At 35.9% G+C, this 22134-nt stretch overlaps 1 protein-coding gene across 5 annotated transcripts in view; it reads right to left on the minus strand.

Annotated features, from left to right (window-relative positions):
• EFL1 (elongation factor like GTPase 1) overlaps positions 1-22134 on the minus strand; it is a 63866-nt gene that overhangs the window by 39376 nt on the left and 2356 nt on the right. For all 5 annotated transcript variants that reach the window (XR_009278462.1, XM_058846986.1, XM_058846989.1 and 2 more), the window contains exons 6-15: positions 21561-21698; positions 20610-20824; positions 19106-19229; positions 18171-18247; positions 17903-18039; positions 16998-17120; positions 15524-15623; positions 6716-6867; positions 5795-5970; positions 4956-5091 (exon numbers count right to left, since the gene is read on the minus strand). Coding sequence is in view for 4 of the 5 variants with exons in the window: in XM_058846986.1 (XP_058702969.1) it covers positions 4956-5091; positions 5795-5970; positions 6716-6867; positions 15524-15623; positions 16998-17120; positions 17903-18039; positions 18171-18247; positions 19106-19229; positions 20610-20824; positions 21561-21698 (1378 nt within the window). In the remaining variant the exon portion in view is untranslated. The remainder of the gene's footprint in view (positions 1-4955; positions 5092-5794; positions 5971-6715; positions 6868-15523; positions 15624-16997; positions 17121-17902; positions 18040-18170; positions 18248-19105; positions 19230-20609; positions 20825-21560; positions 21699-22134) is intronic.

Raw genomic sequence — 22134 nt, forward strand, 5'->3', positions numbered from 1 at the left:
GCCCTTCATCTGTGCACGATATGATCAGAAAACAAACCCTATCTCTTTACCCCCATTTTTTAAATACTTTTTTACACTACTTCCAACAACCCTTTTATTTTTTCAGAGAACAAAATAGGCATTTTGTTTTCAATTATGGAACAGCAGCAAGAAAAATAAAACAAAAAAGGAGGGAGAAAAAAGGAAGCATTATTCTGAGCATCTGGAGGGCATGCACTTGTTAAATCTTTACTTATGAGCCCAGATTACTTTTTCCTCACATATTGCCTCATGATTTTTCCTTTGTCACTTTAGGGATCACTCAGTTCTTTTTATAGCCCTCAACCACAAGAATTTCACAATTGTTACAAAGTGATGCTTTTCCTGTAATTGTACTTTTTCTTTGACTGGTTAAAGCAAATAAATAAAGTAAATAAATAAATAAATGTATTTATACATAAAGGGAGGGAGATTCTTGCACGGGAACAAGCAAATCAACCATCCCATCTTCTTCCATTCCTCGTAATTCAGATTTATTAATAGTTCAAAACACTTACTGCTGTGAGACAGAGTTTTAATTTAGACTAAATTTTCTTAACATAGAAACATAATTGAAATTATTTAAAACTTGCATATCATAATCAACTTTGTGGAGCTTTCAACACTGTTTCAATTTAAGTTATTGTTTTGCCTCCTGGTAAACAAGCAACATCTTTTTCTTTCATGGAAAGATCTAATAAGTGCTGCTTCCCCACAACTTTCATTAACAAAAATATGAAAAAGAAAAATTGTTTATGGTAGTGTTAATTCTTCTATTTGTGTACTTGCATTATCAGTCTCTACAGCTTGTTAAACAACACTTAACACTACTTAGCAAACAGAAGGTCTTACATACAACATCCAAACTAAATCAATTAATGTATTCTAACTGAATGATTTCTAATTTTCCTGTTTAGAAGAGAAACCAAGCACTAGTAAGAAGAGCCATGATAATCAAATTGAAGACCAATGGATTTCACACTACAGCCAGGGCTTACCTCCTGTCAAATACAGGAGGTATTTGACAAAAACCTCTGGAGATGTCTACGTGGCAGCAGGAACCTCCAGTGCCACTGATATGCCCAAGGGAAGTGTTCCAGCAAGAACCTGAACTATGATAATGCTCACTAAATTAAAGAAGCTAAAACCTTTGGATAGCCCAATGATTGTCTGCATTAAGACTTCCTTTCTCTGTTATATTTTTGCTGTAGGAAAGAAGGACAGGCCTTTAAGGAGCATGCTACAGTTAGAGCAGTTTGCTGTTTGCACAGATGATATTATGGAAACAAAGACAAGTGTTAATTTTAGTGTCACTAAGAACATACATCAGACAAGCAGGCTTTGGAATATATTACTTAAGTACCATTTCTTTCCTAAAAGTTCCAGAAGGACAGTATTGTCAAAACAGCACATATTGTGTCCAAGGTCTATGACACTAGACTTTCTTTCCAATGGGTATTCAGGCAGCTTTCTAAAGAGGGAGCACAAACTGTGCCTGAGATGCCTTGGAATCAAAAATCAATTATTTTGAGATAGGGATTTGGGTGGCACACATAATTGTCACATTTAATGTCTGCAAGTACAGAGTACTCCCACATTTGGAATTCAAGCATGGTTCTGGTATACCTAGCTAGAATTTACAGAGCAGAACACTGTTTCTGTTAAGATAACAAGGCCTCAGCCCAAGTGAAGCTGGTACAGAAACTGCCACGGGCCTGAAGACAGGACACAGTGACACAGAGCCAGCCAGCACTGCTATCAGGACATGCAGGTGGACCATTGGCAAGAGCAGGGTCACACTCCCAGAACCCTCAGAGCTGATGCCCACAGGGAGGCTTGAATTCAGCACACCTTGCAAAGGCATGTGACATGACAGAGGAAAATAAGGCACTCCTGAAACAGTGCACCAAGGCACATGATTGATTTTTGGACCAACACTTCCCATTTTTCCCATCTAAACCTGAAGACACCTTCATGGCCCATTCCAATGACTATCATGTTTTTCATTCAGCAGTTTCAACTCAATGCAAGTGCCATTTGGAACCTGAGGGCACATACCTAATCTAATCTAACCTCATCTGCTGCTCCAGTAACTAGATTCTCCTCCTGCAAGGTCTCTGTTCATTCAAAGGAGTACAAAGCACATTCTTGCAGTGCCAGTTAAAAAGTAAAATATCCTGTCTGCTGGCATAGGATGTCTCACAGAGGTGCTGGTGGGGAAAATGGTGACAAATAAAAAGCTGAAAAGTAAGAGAGTACTCTCTTCTCAGAGGACAATTTATTCACAGACTCCTTTTTAGTTCTCAGAGAAAACAACAATCCTTCTATATTACAGATTCTACAAACTGGGTGTATTTGTCTAAGACAAGGATTTTATTATTATCAAAGGATAGTCTGACAAATAATTTTTGAACAAAGATTTATAACAAAGACGTTATTACCTTTGGTCCCCAAGAACTTTTTGGTTTCAATCATATTTCACCTCCTACTCAAGGCCTACAAAAATGCATAGTAGTCACAAGTTTGCAAAGAAAAATTCTGATTTAGAAACAGCTATATGGAAGGGTCTCTATTTTGTATTTGCCATATTACTTGAAAATTACATACTGCTTCAAGCTCTTGGACAAATGCTTTTGGCTAAACAGTCCAGCTGCAAACTTGCAACACAAATTAATCAATGCAAAACATTTTGTCTCTCCTAACTTTCAGGAATTCAAAATAATACCAGAAAATTACTTCCCAAAGTTTCCAGAATGGCTACACATATTAGGCAAGGACACAGTATCTCTTTCCAACTTGATGTTTTTGAATTCTGTTTGTAACAGCTTTGCAGTTCAAACACACTATGCTTCATTGCCCTTTCAGCTTGGGGTGTTTTGCAATCTCAGATTTTCATCAATTAAAAGGAGAGCAGTATTTTAAGGAAATATTAATTGAGCACAAGGAACAAGGTATTAAATCTTCTCATCTTCAGTAAAACAACCTCTGTATCAGTCTTTGTCTTTGATCACTAAACCTTTGCATAAGCCAGTATAAAGAATAAAAAGGCCACTTATTAGGACCAAGCAGATACTCCCTTGTAATAAGCAACATATAAGTAATAGCAAAAAAACTCAAACCCTGATGAAAAAAAACTGAAAAAATCTATATTATGAGTCTTAAAGTGGAAATAGGCAGTCATGATTAACTGTGTATTCCTTATGGCAATAACTTAATTATACAGAGTGAAACCACAGAGCTTTCAGAAAAGCTTCTTTAATTTACTGGATAATCCACAAGCAATCTCCTTATATGGCTGGAGAGAAATCACTGCTGTGTGCACTAAAGCTGGAAGACAAATGGTCTTACAAACAGAAATCACTGTTGCTAACTGGAATAATAAAAGTCTTGCATCACCATTGTTATACATTCCTTTCATATAAATGCATTGCATTGTCTTCTGAGTGTGATAAATCATTGTCAAATCATTAAACAGCTTATTGAATTTATGTAAATTAACAGTGCAGCCTTACAGGAAAATGGGAAAAACAAAAGAAAGGCATTTAGGAATTTCAGTCTAAAAAAAAAAAAAACCTTTAAAATTACATTAGATGTAAAAATCCAACATACAGATTTGAGCTTAAATGCTTCAGGTAAAAATGAAAACTTGCTTTGTGTGATCACTTTACAATGACGTGGTGATAAAAGATGAAATACCAAACACAGTCTGGCTAAAATGGACTGTAAATTCTTATCTTAAAATTCTAGTGGATTATTCTAAATATGACCATTTAGAACTCTTATTAATCAAGTAAACTTTTCTTTATGGAAAAGTTAGACCCCACTAAAGAGCAACCTTCAGCATAGACTATCAATAAATTCTGGTAGAATGTGATAGCTATAAAAACCTTTCTTAAAATTTGGTCCAACGCTTAACACTAAAGACAACAAAATCTTTACAATATATTTTTTTTCTGCTGGAGGCATCTCCAGGAGTATTTACTGTTTGCTACACACAAAGACTACATCCTTTCATTTTTACTGAAAAGTGTTTTGGGATGGGTTTCTCTATTTTTTCCAAACTATTAATCATTTTTTGAAGCAAAAAGACCATATACTTAATTTATTTTCACACACACACTCAGGCACACTCACACTCTGATAGTTACACACTCACACACTCAGGTACACTCACTCACCATTTTAATACTGCAAATGGTCAACTACTATCAGACGTAATTCAGAATTTTAATATCTTAAGCTTCCAAATAAAATTCACCAGCTGCTTATGTTCTGAATGCTAGGCTCATGATAAAGCAGACAAAGCATGGTTAGTTGCCTAAATAAAAAAATTTCAACCTTAACAGAGTACACCTATTTTTCATTTACTGTGTACATAAACCATAAATTTCTAAAAATCAGGCAGTACTCATTCTAGAGCAAAGCAGCTCAGAATCTGACATAAAAGAACATAACTCAATGATTAGGTTGACTTTTACAACTTTGTCCATGGAGAAAGTGAAAAAATTGCCACAGCCATAAAAGAAGTAATTTTTAGCACCAGGGTTCAAACAGACCCATAAATAAAACTACACTCATCCACATCACCAGAAAAGTCACATTAAGGAATTTCCACTGATGGGAAAATATTATAAATAATCCTTGAAATCTATGAAATATGGGAATTTACTACTGCCCTTGGCAACTCCTGACAGCAATGTTTACTGGCAATTATCCAAGCTGAAGATAATAGGCTAATGTAATCCCTACTTTTCTCCTATTCAAAGTGTACAGAAATCCCGATTTAATTACACTACATTCCTTTTTTGCACATACAACATGCTTTAAAATATTCATGGATTTAAATTTTCTTATTTATTAATCGCATCAAACCAATTTCAGTGTATTTTGGACAACATAAGGATCCAAGCTCTAGGAAATTAAACCCCAGTTCTTACCCAGAACATTTCCTGCAGGCACTTCCTCAAGATCTTCAAGCTCTCTCCCCATAAGTAAGTAGAGGTTCTCCAAAGTGCAGCACGTCATATGAGGGACTGCTGGCAGGTCATCTGTGGCACAGCACTGGGATGACAGCTACACAGAGCACAAAACCAGCATTTGGATATTTATCACTTAGCTCTGATAAAAACTTCTTCCACAAAACCTCCTTGCATTCCAAAGTTTAAAAATACAATCTAAAGCATTTTCATCTCAAATCTTAGATGTTAGAAACCAACATACGCTCCCAAAAATCCAGACTTCACGCTAACACATGAATGTTACCAAGAAGATAAAAAATAATGCTTTATTTGGCAAATTTTAGGTGTGTATTACTTCTACCTCATTTTTCATTATCACTGAAAAAAGGAATGTTTTGAAGTAAATTCAAAAGGATGAACCTCTTTGATCAGAATCTCAAAACATTTAACACCAATTTTTCCCAATGCTATTGTGCAGAGAGAATTGCTTTTTCCTTCACTTTTTTTAAAAAAAATATACATACATATATGTGTGTAAAATTAAATGTGTATGTTTAAACAAAATATACACATATATACTGGATTTATGGTTAGTTAATACAACACTGTACTTAAAACTATTTTGGAAATGTTACAATTTAATAGGAGTTAACAGACACAATCAGCTATTAGCATAATTCCCTAAATTACTTTGATAGTTTTTGAAATTATTCAGTTCAACTTTTTTATCTCTTTTGAGTAAGACACATGAAAGAAGTTAGGTCATCAGTGTTTCAAAATAATCCAAATTATTGCAACAGTTCACAATCACCTCTTACCTTATGCAAAGACTCAGCAGGATCATATTTTGGTCCTAAAACAAAGATTTTTTGCCCTCTTTTCACCACACCACTGAACACTCTGGCAAAAGCAATGAAATACTCCTTGTCCGTTTCCTGTTTCACTGCCTTTGAGGTCATGCTATCGCCTTGACCAGTGAGCTGTTGCTCTTCACCTAACCAGTCAGAAAAAAAACAAACTATTAAGCATAAAAACACTTTCTGCTTCATCATTTGGAGGAAAAAAAAATAAATTATACATTATATTGCCACATGTGGTGAATCCCAGAGTTGTTCCAGTTAAAACAGACCTTTAAGATCCTGAAGTCCAACCCAGTACTGTCAAGTCCACCACAAACCCATGTTCTTTAGTGCAACACTTTTTAAATATCCCCAGGGATAGAGACTCAATGACTTCCCTGGGCAGCCTCTTCTAGTGCTTTATAGTTCTGGTCAAGAAATTTTTCCTCTAAACCTTCCCTGGCACAACCTGAGGACATTTCCTCTTTTCCTACCACTTGTTACTTCTGAGAAAAGAACAACCTCCACAACTGTTATCCATAATCCAGTTCTGTTGTTCACACCCTGCTTTTGTACCAATTTTGGCTCTTTGGCATTGGAAGTTACTCAGTTTCCAGCAGAGCATCTCCTTGAAGCATCATCTCCTTTCAACGACACAAAGAGCTGAGATCAAGCACGTTCTCAGGCCAAGGAACATCAATCTGTGGCACTATTTCTCCAGTTATGAACTGTCAGTTTTCCTACAAATCCCTCCTCACTCTTCCTTCAGCTCCATGTATTGCACTCTGGACTGGCACGTGGATGATTCACAATGTGGATTTGTGAAGGTGCCCCTTGGCAATGCCAAGACACTACTACTGAACATTCTCCTAGAAAAACAGGCATTAAGGTATCACACACCTTTTGTATCACCAGTGTTCCCAGTTACTTCAGGTGAGTTTTCACTTGGGGGCTTTTCTGACAGCTCCTTCCCTTGACTTGCTGCCAATTTTTCTGCGTGCCTTCGTTTGGCAAGTTCGCGCCGATGAGCAATTTCTTCTTGAGTTAATGGCCTACATCGGATTTTAAAACATCAGTATTTGGTGATGTCATTTATTTTAAAATAAATTAAATAACAGTAATTATTATACTATATTTGTCATAAGAAAAAGCTGATGCAGAATGCCTTTTGTCCCCCAATACTGTAATTTAAAGCCAGCTAAAATTAGCAAACTCTTCCTCTACCATATTAAGACTTTAATTTTTCTTCCAAATACACAGAGATCAAATACTGTCATTTTTAATTACTTGTGTTATCTTTATTACTTTAAGGTAATCTTTACAGCAAGTGCTCAAATGCAAGTCTTCACTTGTTAAAGCTCTCTTTCATAAAGTGAATAAGCCCATTAAGGAAAAAGACTTAAAACGGACAACAATAAAAAATAATTTTAATAGTCTGATGCATCCATCTACTCACTGGTATACCCTGCCTTAAAGCAAAGGGCTTCAAAGTGTGATTTAGAGCAATAAATAATAAAAGATAAAGAATCTTATCAACATTCTTAATGTAGGGCAATATGATGAGACTTGTTTGTCAATGCAAGCATTCCAAACAGCAAAGTGATATTCATTACACATATATGAAATCTAACAGCATTGCCCAAAGTTGTCCATTTGTTTTTAAATCTGGCCCTAAATAAAAATGTTATATGATGTTATCTTCTAATTTAATGATTTTAAAGATAGAAAATAAATTCAGACACTAGTCATCTTCTCTTTTCAGTTATTACTCTGTTTCCATTAATTTCCCACGTAAATGAGGGAACCTAATAATTACAAATACTTGTATGAATAATCTATTCTGTTTACTAATTCCAGTATCAACAAATTCTCAACTAATGTGCTGTTATGTGTGTACATTAAAAAATAATCTTTAGTGCTGTAACTTAAAAGCAGAAGAAATAATTAAGTTATGTAGACAATTTTTTTATTATTTTTTATAGAACCAGAATGCTCTCAATGCTGGTTTTGTCTTTTTTTCTTTTTCTTTGCATTGGGAGCAATGGACATATATTTTGCTTTCCAGCATTAATAAATTTCCAAAATAATAACCATTATATTTTTTATAATATATTAGTATTCTTAATGAAATCCTAATTCTAGAAGGAACAGAAGTCTTTCTATCATAAAACATACATTTCTATAACACAACTGAATACCAATTCTAAAACTAATTACCAAGTCTTAGACCTTGACTTCAGTTGAATGGTAACATAATCCCACAGCAAAACCTCACCTACGCAATTTGTCCTGAGTTTGCTCACACAACAGAGACAAAACCAACAGTCCTTAGTGTTAAGATGGTTTAGGATCTTTTCAATCAACTGCATCAGCATTAAAAAAAGCACACAGCATTAAAACCAAAAGTGCCCCATTAGTAGTTTTAGCTTGTTGAATAGCTTGGACAAGACACTTCCCCTCTTCAAACTCCACACTTCCAAACACTGGTCAAGATTTCCTGAACAGCAACAGCAGTAATGAATGATAGGAGGAAGAAAACCACAGGAAGCACTACAGCAGTAGAGTCATTTTTGTTTACAGAAGAACCATATAAATATGATCTCTACTTAAAAGAAGCACAGAAAAGTGGACTCACTTTGCCATATCAACTATTGCACACTTTGAAACAGGGAAAAACCCTGTTAATCACAGGTCAAAGGTTTTATGTGCAGACAGCAGAAAGAGTCACTGGTGACCTCCTCTGCTCTTAACTGGATTAATTAGGGGCAGGAAGTCTTGAACAGATTACATGGCTGAGACCAACTCACTGCCAGTAAGATTTTTATTTATATCGTAATCAGGATGGTTTTCTGCATGTAACACTTCTTCTGCAAGAGACTTAATTTAAAAAATGAGACATTTCATTAATCAAAATTCTTCACAAAACTAGAAGAAATCACTTGGAACAGTTACCATACTTATCTTGAACCCAAATGCTCATACTGATAGAGTAAGAAAACTATACCTAAGGTAAAAATCTATATAAAAATTACCTAAGAGAGGCCCCCCAGGATAAAATGTTAGATTTGGAAGCAGAGACTTCCAGAACTCAGAATCTGGGACAGACACGTTGCATGTTATAGAAAAGGAGAATGGAAGATAAAATGACCACTTCAAATTTGTTAGCAACTTAGTTTTTTTCCTTTTAAAAAAAACAAACAGCTGTCTCCTAAACAGTCATGACAGAATTAAGAATATGTATCTCTAAAATTTCAAATACTGTGGTATTTCTGCTTGGCTTGTTTATTTTACTGCTAAAGAGAGTGAGGCTTAACAATACAAAATGCAAAGCAGATGGTGGAGAATAAAACTATTTTATGTCTTTTTTTTTTTTTTTTTTTTCTGAAGGCAGCTGTTCAAAGTTATTTAAAGGTTTGGAATGTCAGAAAAATTTCTAGAGGAGATAGATTGATAGGGAAAGTACAGATCAGACTGCTAAGGGTGTCATAAACACAGTCTATATATGATGGCATAGTATACATACAGGGACTATGTATGCATTCCAACACATCTGATTGTCCAAAAATACTTGTCATTTTTGTATCTAATCCTGAGAGTAAAAAAAAAAAGTTTCTTTGCTTTTTTCTACTTTTATATGATATTTTTCAAAGTATCAGTATATTTAGGTGTCAAATAGCCCTAACCACAAATATTAAAAGTACCTTAAGATTCTGAATGCATTGGTCAAAGTTGCAATATATATAAACACATTTAATATTCTCATTTTGATAAAGAAGCAGATTGAGTGTAGGTGGGACTTTAACTAGCAGGTACAACCTAGACTTCCATCCTGGCTTCTGTCACCATCAATTTCTATAAAATTAGTCACTCTCAGTAGTATCATTAGAAACTACAGAAAGATAATGTTGTCAAATAAATCCTTATATACAGTTGTAACACAATCAAGCAGAACACAGAACAAGATTAATGCACATAAGGCACTGAATCTGCAACAAAACCAGCTTCAAATGATACCATGATTTATTCAATTTCTCCAGTTGGCAAAACCAATCAGAAGTAAAGTCAACTTTGAACAAAAGCTGCCCACACCAAAGGAAGGGTTGGTTCTTCTTCCCCCCTTCTCCTTTTTCACTCCATTGGAAAGGAACAACAGCCTCATAATATTGACAGAAAAAAACCATCTGACAACATGCAGTCACACAAAACCAGCAAATAAAAATTCTGTAGCAGAAGGAGAGTTTCCCTGACTCCAGAGAAATGCTACAGCACTCAGACATGGGAACCTGGCACAAATAATGGAGCTGGTACAGAAGGGTGACCACATCATTACCAACTCATCTTAAACTCAAACATGTTAAACAAATGCTGTGGAAATAATAAAATTGGAAAGGGTATAATAGACATGCTATTGACATTTAATAGATTACTGATTAAAGGCATTAGATTTCAGGTAATGTAAGCAAGCTCCTGGTGACTACTTCTATGATCCCCACATTCCCCCATGGTAATACACTTAGTTCAAACTGAATGACAACTAAACCTCCTCATGCAATCAATCCTCTGAACATGACAGCTCTTCTACTGTTTCACATTATCAAAGACTTCAATCCAAAGCAATTCAAAAATTCAGAGTGAATAATCAGAACAAAACGGCCAAAGATAAATTTGTCTTTGATTATTGAAGTGCTGTGTTTATGTTTTTAACCTCCAGACCGTTTTAAAAAGGAAACACCGCAGTCAAAACATCAACAGATTTCCAGAAGACTAACAGTACTGCCAACAAGTGTCTGTGATGCATCTCTCATGCTATGAACAATGGTTTTCAAGCTCTGAGAATGCTTTCTCTCCATACAGCTTTTTCCAGTTTAAACTGCATGAGCTCATGGACAGACGCTGGACTCCACAAGATGTGGATGGAGTAATTCCTGATAACGTCTTTAAATCCATGTAATTTATAGAGAATCCTATTCCTGGCTCTGCTCTTCACAATTAAGTTCTAGTAAAATCATTGGCTGCTGCTCTGCTCACCTGGCACTCAAAGAATCCTGTCAACAACATCCCTAAGGACAGCTTAGTAAAGCACAGTTTGCTACATTTCAGCACTGTGTATGTCCAGTGGTATCCCTAATCCTTTACAAGCTCACCAATTTCTGGATTAAACTACTCAATGTCTATGGAACAATTTCCATTCACAAACTAATGTACATCTACTAAGACCATTTACTATCAGTTCTATTGCAATTAGACTGGTATGCAATTCACAGTAGAAATGTGTTAACACAAAAGGAACAAATGAAAATTATCCAAATCACAACATATATAAAATTTCACACAACAGTCTAACAGGACTCTTTCAACAGGGAATACTCAACTGTTTGTATTACACTATATAGCAGTTATCATTCATTCTGAGACAAGTAATGAAATAAGGTATCAATCCCAAGCTGTCACACTCTGCCTGGGAAAACACTCCAGACTGATAGAGTGACCTCTGATTTATCTCACATGCTGAATTTGCAAAGAAGAAAAAAGGGAAATTTGTCAAAACTCTTCCACAATGTTACAAGCTTTACTCAAACCTAACCCCCAACACCAGAGATTCAAATTTCAACCATTACTCTGTATTTCTTTCTTGAATCAGCTGCAAATGTGTGCTAATACTAAAATCTATTTCATGATAACCATAAAAGGGGTTTTAATTTTTGAAAAGCATTTATTAGTTCTGCAAATGGATGCCAAATTCAGATGATAACCTGTAAATCTGACAGCCCATTCAGATGACACATTCCCCATTCATTTCTAATGCACAAACTACAATTTAGAACAAGCTCCTAATGAAAACAGAAGATGATGGGTTCTAATCACACTGAAGCTGCTGCAAGTCATATTGCCTTAAACATAGAAATTAATTTACTTGCAAGAAGATACTAATTTCTTACAGAGCTTGGAGCTTTATACAGGTTCTCATTTTGATCAATGTCATTTCAGCTGAAGATCTGGCACAAATCACAAGATTTTTTTTTCCCAATACACTTTTCATAAAACATTAGAAAGAAAACAAATGAAGCACATTACAGTCTGTTTGCTTAAGACACGCTAACAAGCTGTAGCACAAAACAATGAAACAACTATCACTGTAATTCCATGCAGAATTGTATGGGGAAGTGTCTACTTCAGGGTGACTCCTAAGAAAAAAAAAAGTCCTGATTTCCTGATTTCAAGCTGACTGAAGAGAAAGAAGAACCTTCCATATTATCTGGAGGAAAATAGCAGAGATATTAGAAGTTTTATATCCCCCCCAGGCAGTAATGAAATATAATTTTAGTGCACTATGTTCAATAGACTTTTCTTTATTACCACTGGAAAGTAGAAATAGAATTTCTTCAGTACACTATATTTATTTATATTTTTCAGGATTAAAAGATGGACTCGAGGTAACATAAAAGGTTTGCTTCCTATTGCTCATGTGGCATTACATCATTGCAAGATTAACACATAAAGCTTTACTAAGTAAGTAGATGATTTCATCACAACAGACATATAATATTCAGCTTAGATTTTCTTAACATTTTACATTAAATACCCCAAGCAATTAGTTGGAAGCAACTGAAATTAACTATTAAATATTTCTCTTTTTTCTGGGTTATATAAAGACAGAATTCTGAATCTCAAGAAAAGCAGACTGGTACATTTATATGCCCTGTACCTAAATGCCAAGCTTGGCTTTCATTTCTACATCTACACTCGAGCATTCTGTCTTAGACTAGGGTTCAATGTCACACACCAGTAGAAATGAGAGAAAGAAGCAGCATATGCTGAATGAACACCTAATATTGCACACAGCAATACTTTAGAATAAATAACCACAGGCATCATCAAATAACCATTACATAAATCGAATGGAGGAAGGGCCCTAATCGGTTCATCTCTGCCCAACCAACAATTTACATTTTTGCCTGACTTGGCAGGAATTAGCAAATAATTTCAGAAGATCAGACAGAAGAAGCCAGAAGACAGAACACTTGCAATTCTCATTTCTTTACACAATCTGGTAAAAACTAATGACATAGTGGTACCATACAAAAAGACAATTTTCAGATCTTTCCAAGGAAAGGTAAATATAAGCTGACAACCGGCTTTAAGCTGACAATGAAAAATTTTCTCAAGAATTCTGCTATTTAAGCAGTAAATGCAAAATCATACCAGCTTTAGTATAGAATCTATTAATTTTAAAATGACCTTCAAGGAGATATTAGTTGCCAACAGCAGTCTCAAAGGAGGTTGTTTTAATTAAAAATCCATCCTTTGTTATCATTTACTGTACACCCTGGACTTAGAAGAGCTTTTTGCTTTTCCCAACTTATGCTTAGTAAGTATTACAAGCAGATGGCAGAAATAAGGCAAACTATAAAAAATGACAAAGTCAGTTTGAATCTTCTAACAAAGTTACAAAAAGGTAACCTTACCCAATACTACCTCACAAAAGAGACACTAGCATAAATCTACATTTCTTCCCCTCTGGAAGTAGAAGACAAGTCTTGCAAAAAAAAATTTCTGGAGGAAAAAATCTTAGATTTTTTTACATGCTTTAACATGCTTAAGTCAGTCCTTCCCCACTCCCAAGGGATGCAAATAACCTTATGTCAGTCCAGCAGTCAAACATCAAGATACATAAGAGCAGTTATGGCTTCTCAAAATTAACATGTAAGTGAAACACACAACACGGATTAATGTTCTTCAACAGGAAAATGTGAAACAACTGGTAATAGATATAGTGTAGATATTCTGTTTCACCCCATGTTCAGACATTCTTATGGAGCACCCTCATGGAAAGCCAGTTTAAATACTGGATCTCACATGCTCCACTCAACCATCACTCAATTCTGTTAAGCACAGTCTTCACTGAGGAACTGTAAATAGCACACAATGACCAATAAAATTAAAAATATCCTCAAGGACCCCAGGTACACAATACTGTGTTTTAATTTAAAACACTTGGATCTTGTTTCGTGGTGATTGCTTTCCTCCATTAGAACTAACCTCCTTTTCCAATTTCTTCAAGAAATGTTTACCTGTAGAATCTTAACCAATCAAGTATTGAGAAATACACATTCAGCTGTTTTTCAATTTATGGAAGCCAACTGTCACTTCAAAACAAATGTTAGAGGATACCTAATTAGCAAAAATCACACAGTACTAATAATGACCAATTCTCTCAAAGAAAAACACATGTGATTTCATTTGAATATTAGCTAATTAGTACCTAATTGAATTATTTAATACAAAGGCCAGCAAGAGATACTTTTCACACAAACTACAGAGCAAGACATTAAAATTTTCAATGCACTGAATAAACAGGGAGAAAGGAAAATAACTACAATATTGAAAATTTCTGTGTCTGGCATATGTAAAAGCCATCTTTGCCCATATTTCACTTACTGATCACCTCAAAGACTCTTGATTCTCTCAACAAACATAAAACCAGGTCATCATAAATGACACAACAGCTAAAAAGTGATGGCCTGAGTGCATTGTCTCTGATAACTGGAGCCCATCCCCAGGAAAGGAGACAAAGCAGGAATGGCGCTGCTGTGCCACACCTGAGCCAGAGCTCAGACACTTCAGGACAGCACTGGAAGCAAAACTGCACCATCTAGTGTCTGCTCAGCCCATGCACACAGTGCATCTTTTCCCCGAGAGAAAACAGTGCAAGGAAGATTTCTGGTGGAAGATTTGTAGTAGCCTAACCTCGGTAAGAAAAAAATTGAAATAAATCCAGCAAGTGTGAGAAAAAGGTAAGATGGTAGTAGTAAAACTTTAAAATATTACTGCAGTAGCAGAATTGCTTTTTACAGAAAGATTAAACACAGTCTAATTTAGCAGGAAAATTATAATTTTCTATATTACTTCACTGTACTGTGACAATCCCCTCCAAAACGTAAAATGGCCAATTAACATATAAGTTTCCTATGAAAACGCTCCAGAAGCTATGAGTGGTGAAAGGTTAAGATGAATAAGATGAACCTCATGCTTGTAAACTCTTCAGAAAACATTTCTTCTGAAGAAAAAGCTGGTGGTTAAACTAGTACACTTAAGTGAAATTGAGATCTAGATGGACCTACTCCTCAAAGAAAATAGGATGGCTGTTAAAAAACAAAAGGCTGTAACAAAAAATTTTCCAAACCTCCCAGAAAAAAAATCTTTGGAAGTGCGTTAATGCTCTTCAGATCACTGTAAAAAGTCAGTCAAGATTTGGACAATTTTCATCAACCCATTTTGTTTTGCTGTTGCAATGGACAGTATGATCACTGAGCTGTTATGCCCGTGATGGGAAGTGTTCCTTGGTACAAACACAAGCTCCTATGATCATGTCAGCATGACCTTGCTGAAAAACCAAGGAATTTTTACAACTCCATCATTTCCACCAGACATCCTGAGACTGCTTACACTGCACGGATTAGGAGGATACCTTTGCACAACAGTACTATTCTCCAACAGATTTACTGTACCTTCTAAAACTGCTATGGTTAAACAAATCACTCCCTGAAGTCATTCAGAAAATCTTTACTTGCAGAAAAGACTTTACTGCACTTCAAGATTTCATTAGTTATTTTCTCAGGTCTAAACCAACTGATCCATGCCTTCAACAATTTTTTTTCCCCCAGGAGTAATTAACAGATCAGAAAGTAAAATGTTACATTTTCCTACCGTGGTTTATTCTGTGGCAATGCCTTTGCATCAACAGGAAACATTTTGGAAACAAAGACAATAACTGGGGCTGTTCCTTCACTACTGCATTTCATAAAAGCTGGAAAAAAAACATAAGTGGAAGTTATTTTCACATTTTTTCCCCAAAAGTATGGAAAAAGCTATGACTTTACATTAATTTTGTCAGCATTACTGTTTATTTCCAGTTTCAATAGATAACATGCTAAGGACAAACCAACAGGATCATCTGAATGACAATCACTGGACCTTCAAGTGTGTTTCACAATAAAATGAGCAAGACTTTAAAAATGGAACTCTTGATAAAAAAATGCATCACCCCAATTAAACAACTTGAGTTTACAGGCTGATTTAGATCATAATGGAAACCAGAGAGCAGCAGAGGATTAAGACTGAACACTATTCAGTAGCTCAAAGTATTCTCCTTCCTTTCATACTCAAAGGAAGTCCTGCAAATATCCAGATGCTCACAAAATCCTAACAACTTCACTGCAACAACAGATACTCCTCAAAAGATGAAAGACTCACACAAAACTCATTTAATACGTAGGAAATTCCCATAAACCAATTTTTTCATGTTGAACCACATGAAATTCATACCAGACAATGCCACTCAAAACTTCTAACACAGAAACTGAATCATATTCTCCCACACTTCTCCTGTCTATCTGAAATAGGAAAAGACCACAGAGCTAAGGCAAACAAAAGCACAAGACTACTACTAAAAATTAGCAAAATATTTATTAAATGTGGAAGTCCACTACTTGCTCATAAACAAGAGCAGTAAGATCCGAGTTTACAGAGGCAAATTTTTTCCAGTTAACTTACACTAATACAGTGTTGAATACTGTCTGGAGAATACCATGTTTTTAAATGTTCAATAAAGGATGAAAAGCCAATTTTGTTACCCTTGGGAAACAATTCCTAACAGCCTATAAATATGACATTCACATCTCATTTTTAATTGACATTTGAGATCTCATTCTCTTAGGTTTCTTGCAGCTCTCCTCAAAACACTGTGCTTCAATTAATAATTAATTACTAAATGCTAATCAATACACTCGCAAATAAATCCAAATTCAAACCACTGCTGCCTAAAAATTAATGATTTTAACACACAAGTTAGCAAAATATTCAATTCTCAATTACATAACTTCTACTGTTCAGAACTAAAAACAAGTATTAACCTTGTATTCTTGTAGAACTCCCATTTTCAGAGTCCTGGACTTTACATCACCTGCAGCTTAAGATGTCTAAAACCCAGGAATATATGGGATGGAAGATATAATGCATGGCCATAAAACTATGACATGTCAATGACAAACATCAACCAAGTTGCTGGAAGTGGAATATCTATAAATTTGCATACAGGTTACTGCACATCTTACAGTCCAAAGACAAGCAAAACCACCAGGACAGAAACAACCTTCATGTTAATGGGATAACACCTACTCACCACTTTTCAGTTCCTGAGTTTCTGGTGGCAAAGAATCAAATGTTCTTGCTCCAACACACATCAGCTTTTCTACTCTCTCTGCTGTGATGTCCAGAGGACTGGGAATTTTATTACACACCATGGCTAGAACACATTGTTAAGGACACATATTTGTATTTTCTTACTGAATGCAACCAACAGCAACACAAATGCTTTCAATGCTTCTTTAATTGAGCATCATGCACTAGCTGGCAGCAGCAGCAGATCCAAAAAATCCAGCTCTGCTGTCACAGTGCATTCAAGTCTCATTCAGGTCAGCAACATATTTTTGCCATTTCTCAGGGGCAGAGTTAAGGAGGGGTGGCCCACCCTAAGTGCAGCTGGGAAGCTAAAAACTGCAAAACTGGGGCAAGCTTTACAGAAGTAATTAGTATTTATATATCAATTAAATTGTGCACATCTACCACAATAAAAGATATATCATATTATAAACAATGGGCACAGCTGACAAACAGCAAAGGCTGATTTTGAATTAAGAAATTTTATGCCTAAAACATAACACCAGACATCTGCAGAACCTCATGGACAGAAGACCTATAAACAGATCAGTTTCTACTTCAGGAAAACCACTACAACTTGACTACAAAATTACATAATCAAAGTACATTGTCAAATTACCTCCAGTTTCATAACTGTTTCCTAAAAATAAGATGTGCAAAAGCACAAAGTTGGCAGAAATGTAAAAGTAATGGTAGGTACGTAATTTGTAATGTTATAAGCAAGAAGATGGGTCCAACTAGCTTAGGCACAGGCATTAAAGAAAAACAAAACAAATTATACCAAATCACACACTGAAATATGCAGCCAAACTCTGGAGTCTGAGAACCACCAAGAGAGGAAAAAATAAGTATTTTTTTTAAGGATACAGAGAACTGCATCAGATATTGGTAGCCACTGGCTACAAATGGCATTTAGATGAACTTTTGGGTCTGCATGCCGTGACTCCCGGGCACCAATTCTCAATCCCAAAGAGGTGACTATCTTTTCTATTTTTTCTTTGTCTCTGTAAGAAAAATAATAGATTAAAAACCCACAGAAGCAACACATAGCCAGTATCTATTGGTTTTGAGTACTTAAAGAAATCACCAAAGCACATGGAAAGAGATGCCATGAAAACTTTATAGATGTTCTCACCTTTTCATAACAGCCTCGTACAGACTCCAAATGTTGTCCAGCACCAGCTGCACAAACAAAGGTTTCTTTCCTTTTGACTGGTAGAAGATAAAAACAGCTCATTACCAGAAATTCCTCACTTTTTCAGTAGGTTTAAGACTGCACTTTTCATTTAGGAACATATAAAACCTTTATTCAAAATCAGGAAGTCTGTCTTGTAAGAACAGTATAAGGCACAAAACAAACATGAAATTTAAAAGTGGAGGACAAGGGTTTCAATTTCAGAAAAAGAACCTGATAAATATGGCACATATATTACCTTGAGCCTGCTTATCACCTCTTTTTTAACTATTAATCATCACTTATGTAAACAGCAGAAAAGTCATGATGACATGAAAACAGGGAAATTGCTCTCTCCTCCCTTAACTTTTAATGGCCTAATGCTTCAAATGCCTAATGCTACAGAAGTGTACTTTTCACACCAGAGCTTCAGTACAGCACTCAATGGAAATTCCCCATGGCAAAAAAAGTTTTTTAAAATCTCACATCCCGAGATAGATGTGAATGTATCCTAAACCATTAGCTCTGGAAGAGCTCTTCACAGAGGACCCACTCACTACTCTTGTTTCTACACTCTTATTCTTGCTTTCACCTTGTGTGTTTCACTCGTGCTGAAACCTTGAAGCTGCAATGTCCTGTATTTAATGAGTACTGTTAGATGAGATTTCCTCCAAGCAGCATTTGAGTGGTCAATTTTGGATTGTTCTGTGCTCCAAGAGAAGACTGTCTGTCAAGACTACCTGACAAGGCTGTCCTGGTGACTTTATACCTCCAGTAACACTGAGTCAACAGGCACTGAGGCAGAGTTTCAGAATACACTACGAGGAACAGAATAAGGGGGGGAAAAAGTGAACTCCAAAATAAAAATCAGGTTATATTTCTGACACCCTCCATACCTGATCACCTTTCATTATCTTCTTTGCTTTTGTATTTAGATAATAATCTCCCCATAAAGTCTTCAGAAGTACTGCAGGCTTGATTCCAATTTTTTGGCTGTACAGTTTGGCAAAATGTTCAATTCTAAAAGCAAAGAAAACATATCTTGATGGAACTGTAATGTTTTTTGCAGTAACAGCTTATATGAAAATCACACAAAAATCTCACTCTCACTTTTCCAATTGTCTTTGCTTTAGTTCACATTGTTTAACGTTTACACCTGCAAAAATATTTTGTCATAACAAACCAAACACATCAACAGTATTTGAATGGCTTTGTTTTGTTTCAAGTCAGCTTCAAGGCATTACTTGAAATAAACATCTGTGTACCATCCCCTCATCAAAAACTCAAAAGCATAATCAAACCTTACAAACACATTAGTGATGACTCTTGAACTTATTCTTTGAAAGGCTTCCCATGACACATTTAACTATGGTCTAGGACCAGAATAGATGTTAAAAACCAAGCATTCCTTTGAGTCACACTTGAGCCATCAGATGGTGGTAATTATTTTTAATTAACCACTTCTTGCAGTTTGAACCATTACCTTAATAATGAGTAAACCCAAGGAAATTATACTAAACTGTAATGCCATAACTGTGTTGTAAAGCCAATTGTGCTGTTCAGCAGTCCCCATGAGTTAGCAAAAGCAGCCTGCTTAGGCCCAGAGAGGGAGTCCTCAACATGCTATGGTTTCCTTGCTGAAAATGTTCAATGAGCAGTAATAAAAAATATTTGCTCCTTGTGCATGCAGAAAGAAAAATACACAATTACAACTGTAACAATCCTGTTTACAGAACAGTGCTAATTATTGATAATATTTTCTTTGAAATTCAGAATTCTTACGTTTTTACACAGCTAAAAAAATGACCTCCATGTCAGCAGCACATAAACTGTAAGTTCTGAACTAAGCCCAAAGAGATTTTTTTTTCCCAGAAACTACCTGAACTCACAACTCAGGGAGAACTTCCGACAAACTACATATGGCACTGTACTTTGATTTAAAAATCCTGGAGATGATTTTCTTTAAGGGCTCTGCAGTACTCAAGACATTCCCTGTGTCACCATCAGCATATCCCTTTAATTACAATTCCAGGATGAAGACAATGCCTCCACCTCGTGGCCAGCGACCAGAACATGGGCCTGCTGCCCTCCAAACCGAACAGCGTACCCTGAACCAGCTCCTGCCCGGCTGCAGCTTCTGGCCTTGTCTGCTGCAGTCTATCCAACAGCAGCAAGTAAGAAAATACTGTTTACCAGGCTAGGCTGGACCCTACCGTGGGCTCAGAAGCTCCTGTGTAAGTAAAACAGGGATCCCTGTCACTCAGATAATTTATACACAGCTGCATATCACAGGAAAATCTAACAAACATCTTTAGGAACATGATGCAACTGAAATATTTCAATATTAATGACAGTAATAAATTAAGAAAAAAAAAATCAGTAATTAAATCTCAAACTTACCCAAAACCCCAGCCATCAATTGCACTGGCAAACACCACATTTCCATGTTCTGGTGAAAAATAGAGATGTGAATCATCAGTGTCTTCCAATCCAGTACTCCAGTCATAAACTTGATCTCCTGGTGACATGTCTGAAACACTTTCATTTTCTGTTTCTTTTTCAGCTCTTTCTTCTAATACTTTGGAGGTAAAAAGTGTTCCAGTGACTGCATTGATCTAGAGAAAGATATGTAAAAACACCCTCAGATTAATTCACTCTTTCACAACCCTGGCAATTAAAATGTAATTTTATCACCCTTGAAAACATAAAAAGAGAAGTTTTTTTAACAAGGTAGCATGCCTGTGATCCACCTGGCAATTAAAATGCACCTAATTCTACACATTTGAAAACCACAGGAGCTTGAGACTGACATTTTTGACATAAACACCATGAAGCTTCCAACTCAAAGTCAGCCACACCAGTACTGAATCAAAGTACCATATGTAACACACTTTGTCTCTCAGAACAAGCAATGATGAAATAGGAACTTGTTTCTGCCAACAAAGCAAGCAACAACAGAGGGCAAAGGGAAACCAGGCAGAGATGTGCTCCTAAGAGAGGGTGGAGGGAAAGAAGTTTGAGGGCAACTTAAAAGACAATTTAAAAGATGAAGAAACTTTATTCCTACATAAACCCATGAATATCAGAAACAGTCTAACATTTGTCTACTTCCAGTAAGTTTAAGCAATTTAACAGAAGAACAAAGTATTCAGCATATTACTTCAAAAAATGAAGACTTTTCCTGGTGACCTGTCAAGAGGCATTTATTTACTACTCTTTTCTCCATCACAGGCATTCTGAATGAACCTCAAAACCAACCAGGAATAAGATGCACATAAAAGTTAAAATCAGACTGGATGTTATATAGTGTCACAAAGTCTGCTGTGTGAAATGACATCTCAGCAGAAATACCTGTTCTAAGATATTCTTAAGGTGCAGATATGCTTCCTGAGGGGTGAGCTTCAGCTCCACAATCAAGCGGTCGATTTTGTTAATCACCAGGACTGGACGGATATTTTCCAGCCATGCCTGCCGCAGGACTGCTTGAGTCTGAGAAGGAAAGAGTTTTGAAAAAAAATTACAGAAAGCCTGACAGCATCAGAGAGACAGAACATTAAAAAAACCAAAAAAACATCAAATATAAATCTAAAATTTAATAAACACAGAGTAAAGGACAGGTTGACACTCAAACTAGAAATTTGATTCCCACGGGGTACAGTGTTAGTTGTTAAAGAATTCTGCAGAATGGTTGGATTTCATGGCAAAAACACCTATAATAACAAAAAACAAACTATTTAGAAAAGTAAGCCATGAAAAAAACCAACCTCAATATTTTGTGTATTCTTTTCCATACCCTGCAAGCTCTCATAACAATATGAAACTATTTCCCCTAAGAGTTTTCTCTGTCAAAATATCCCATTCTCTGAAAAATGGCATACCCACTACATCTCCACACCCATTCACCAGCACTGTTCAGTTTTCCAGC

Source organism: Poecile atricapillus, chromosome 11, assembly GCF_030490865.1.
Source record: "Poecile atricapillus isolate bPoeAtr1 chromosome 11, bPoeAtr1.hap1, whole genome shotgun sequence".
Taxonomy (NCBI): Eukaryota; Metazoa; Chordata; class Aves; order Passeriformes; family Paridae; genus Poecile; species Poecile atricapillus.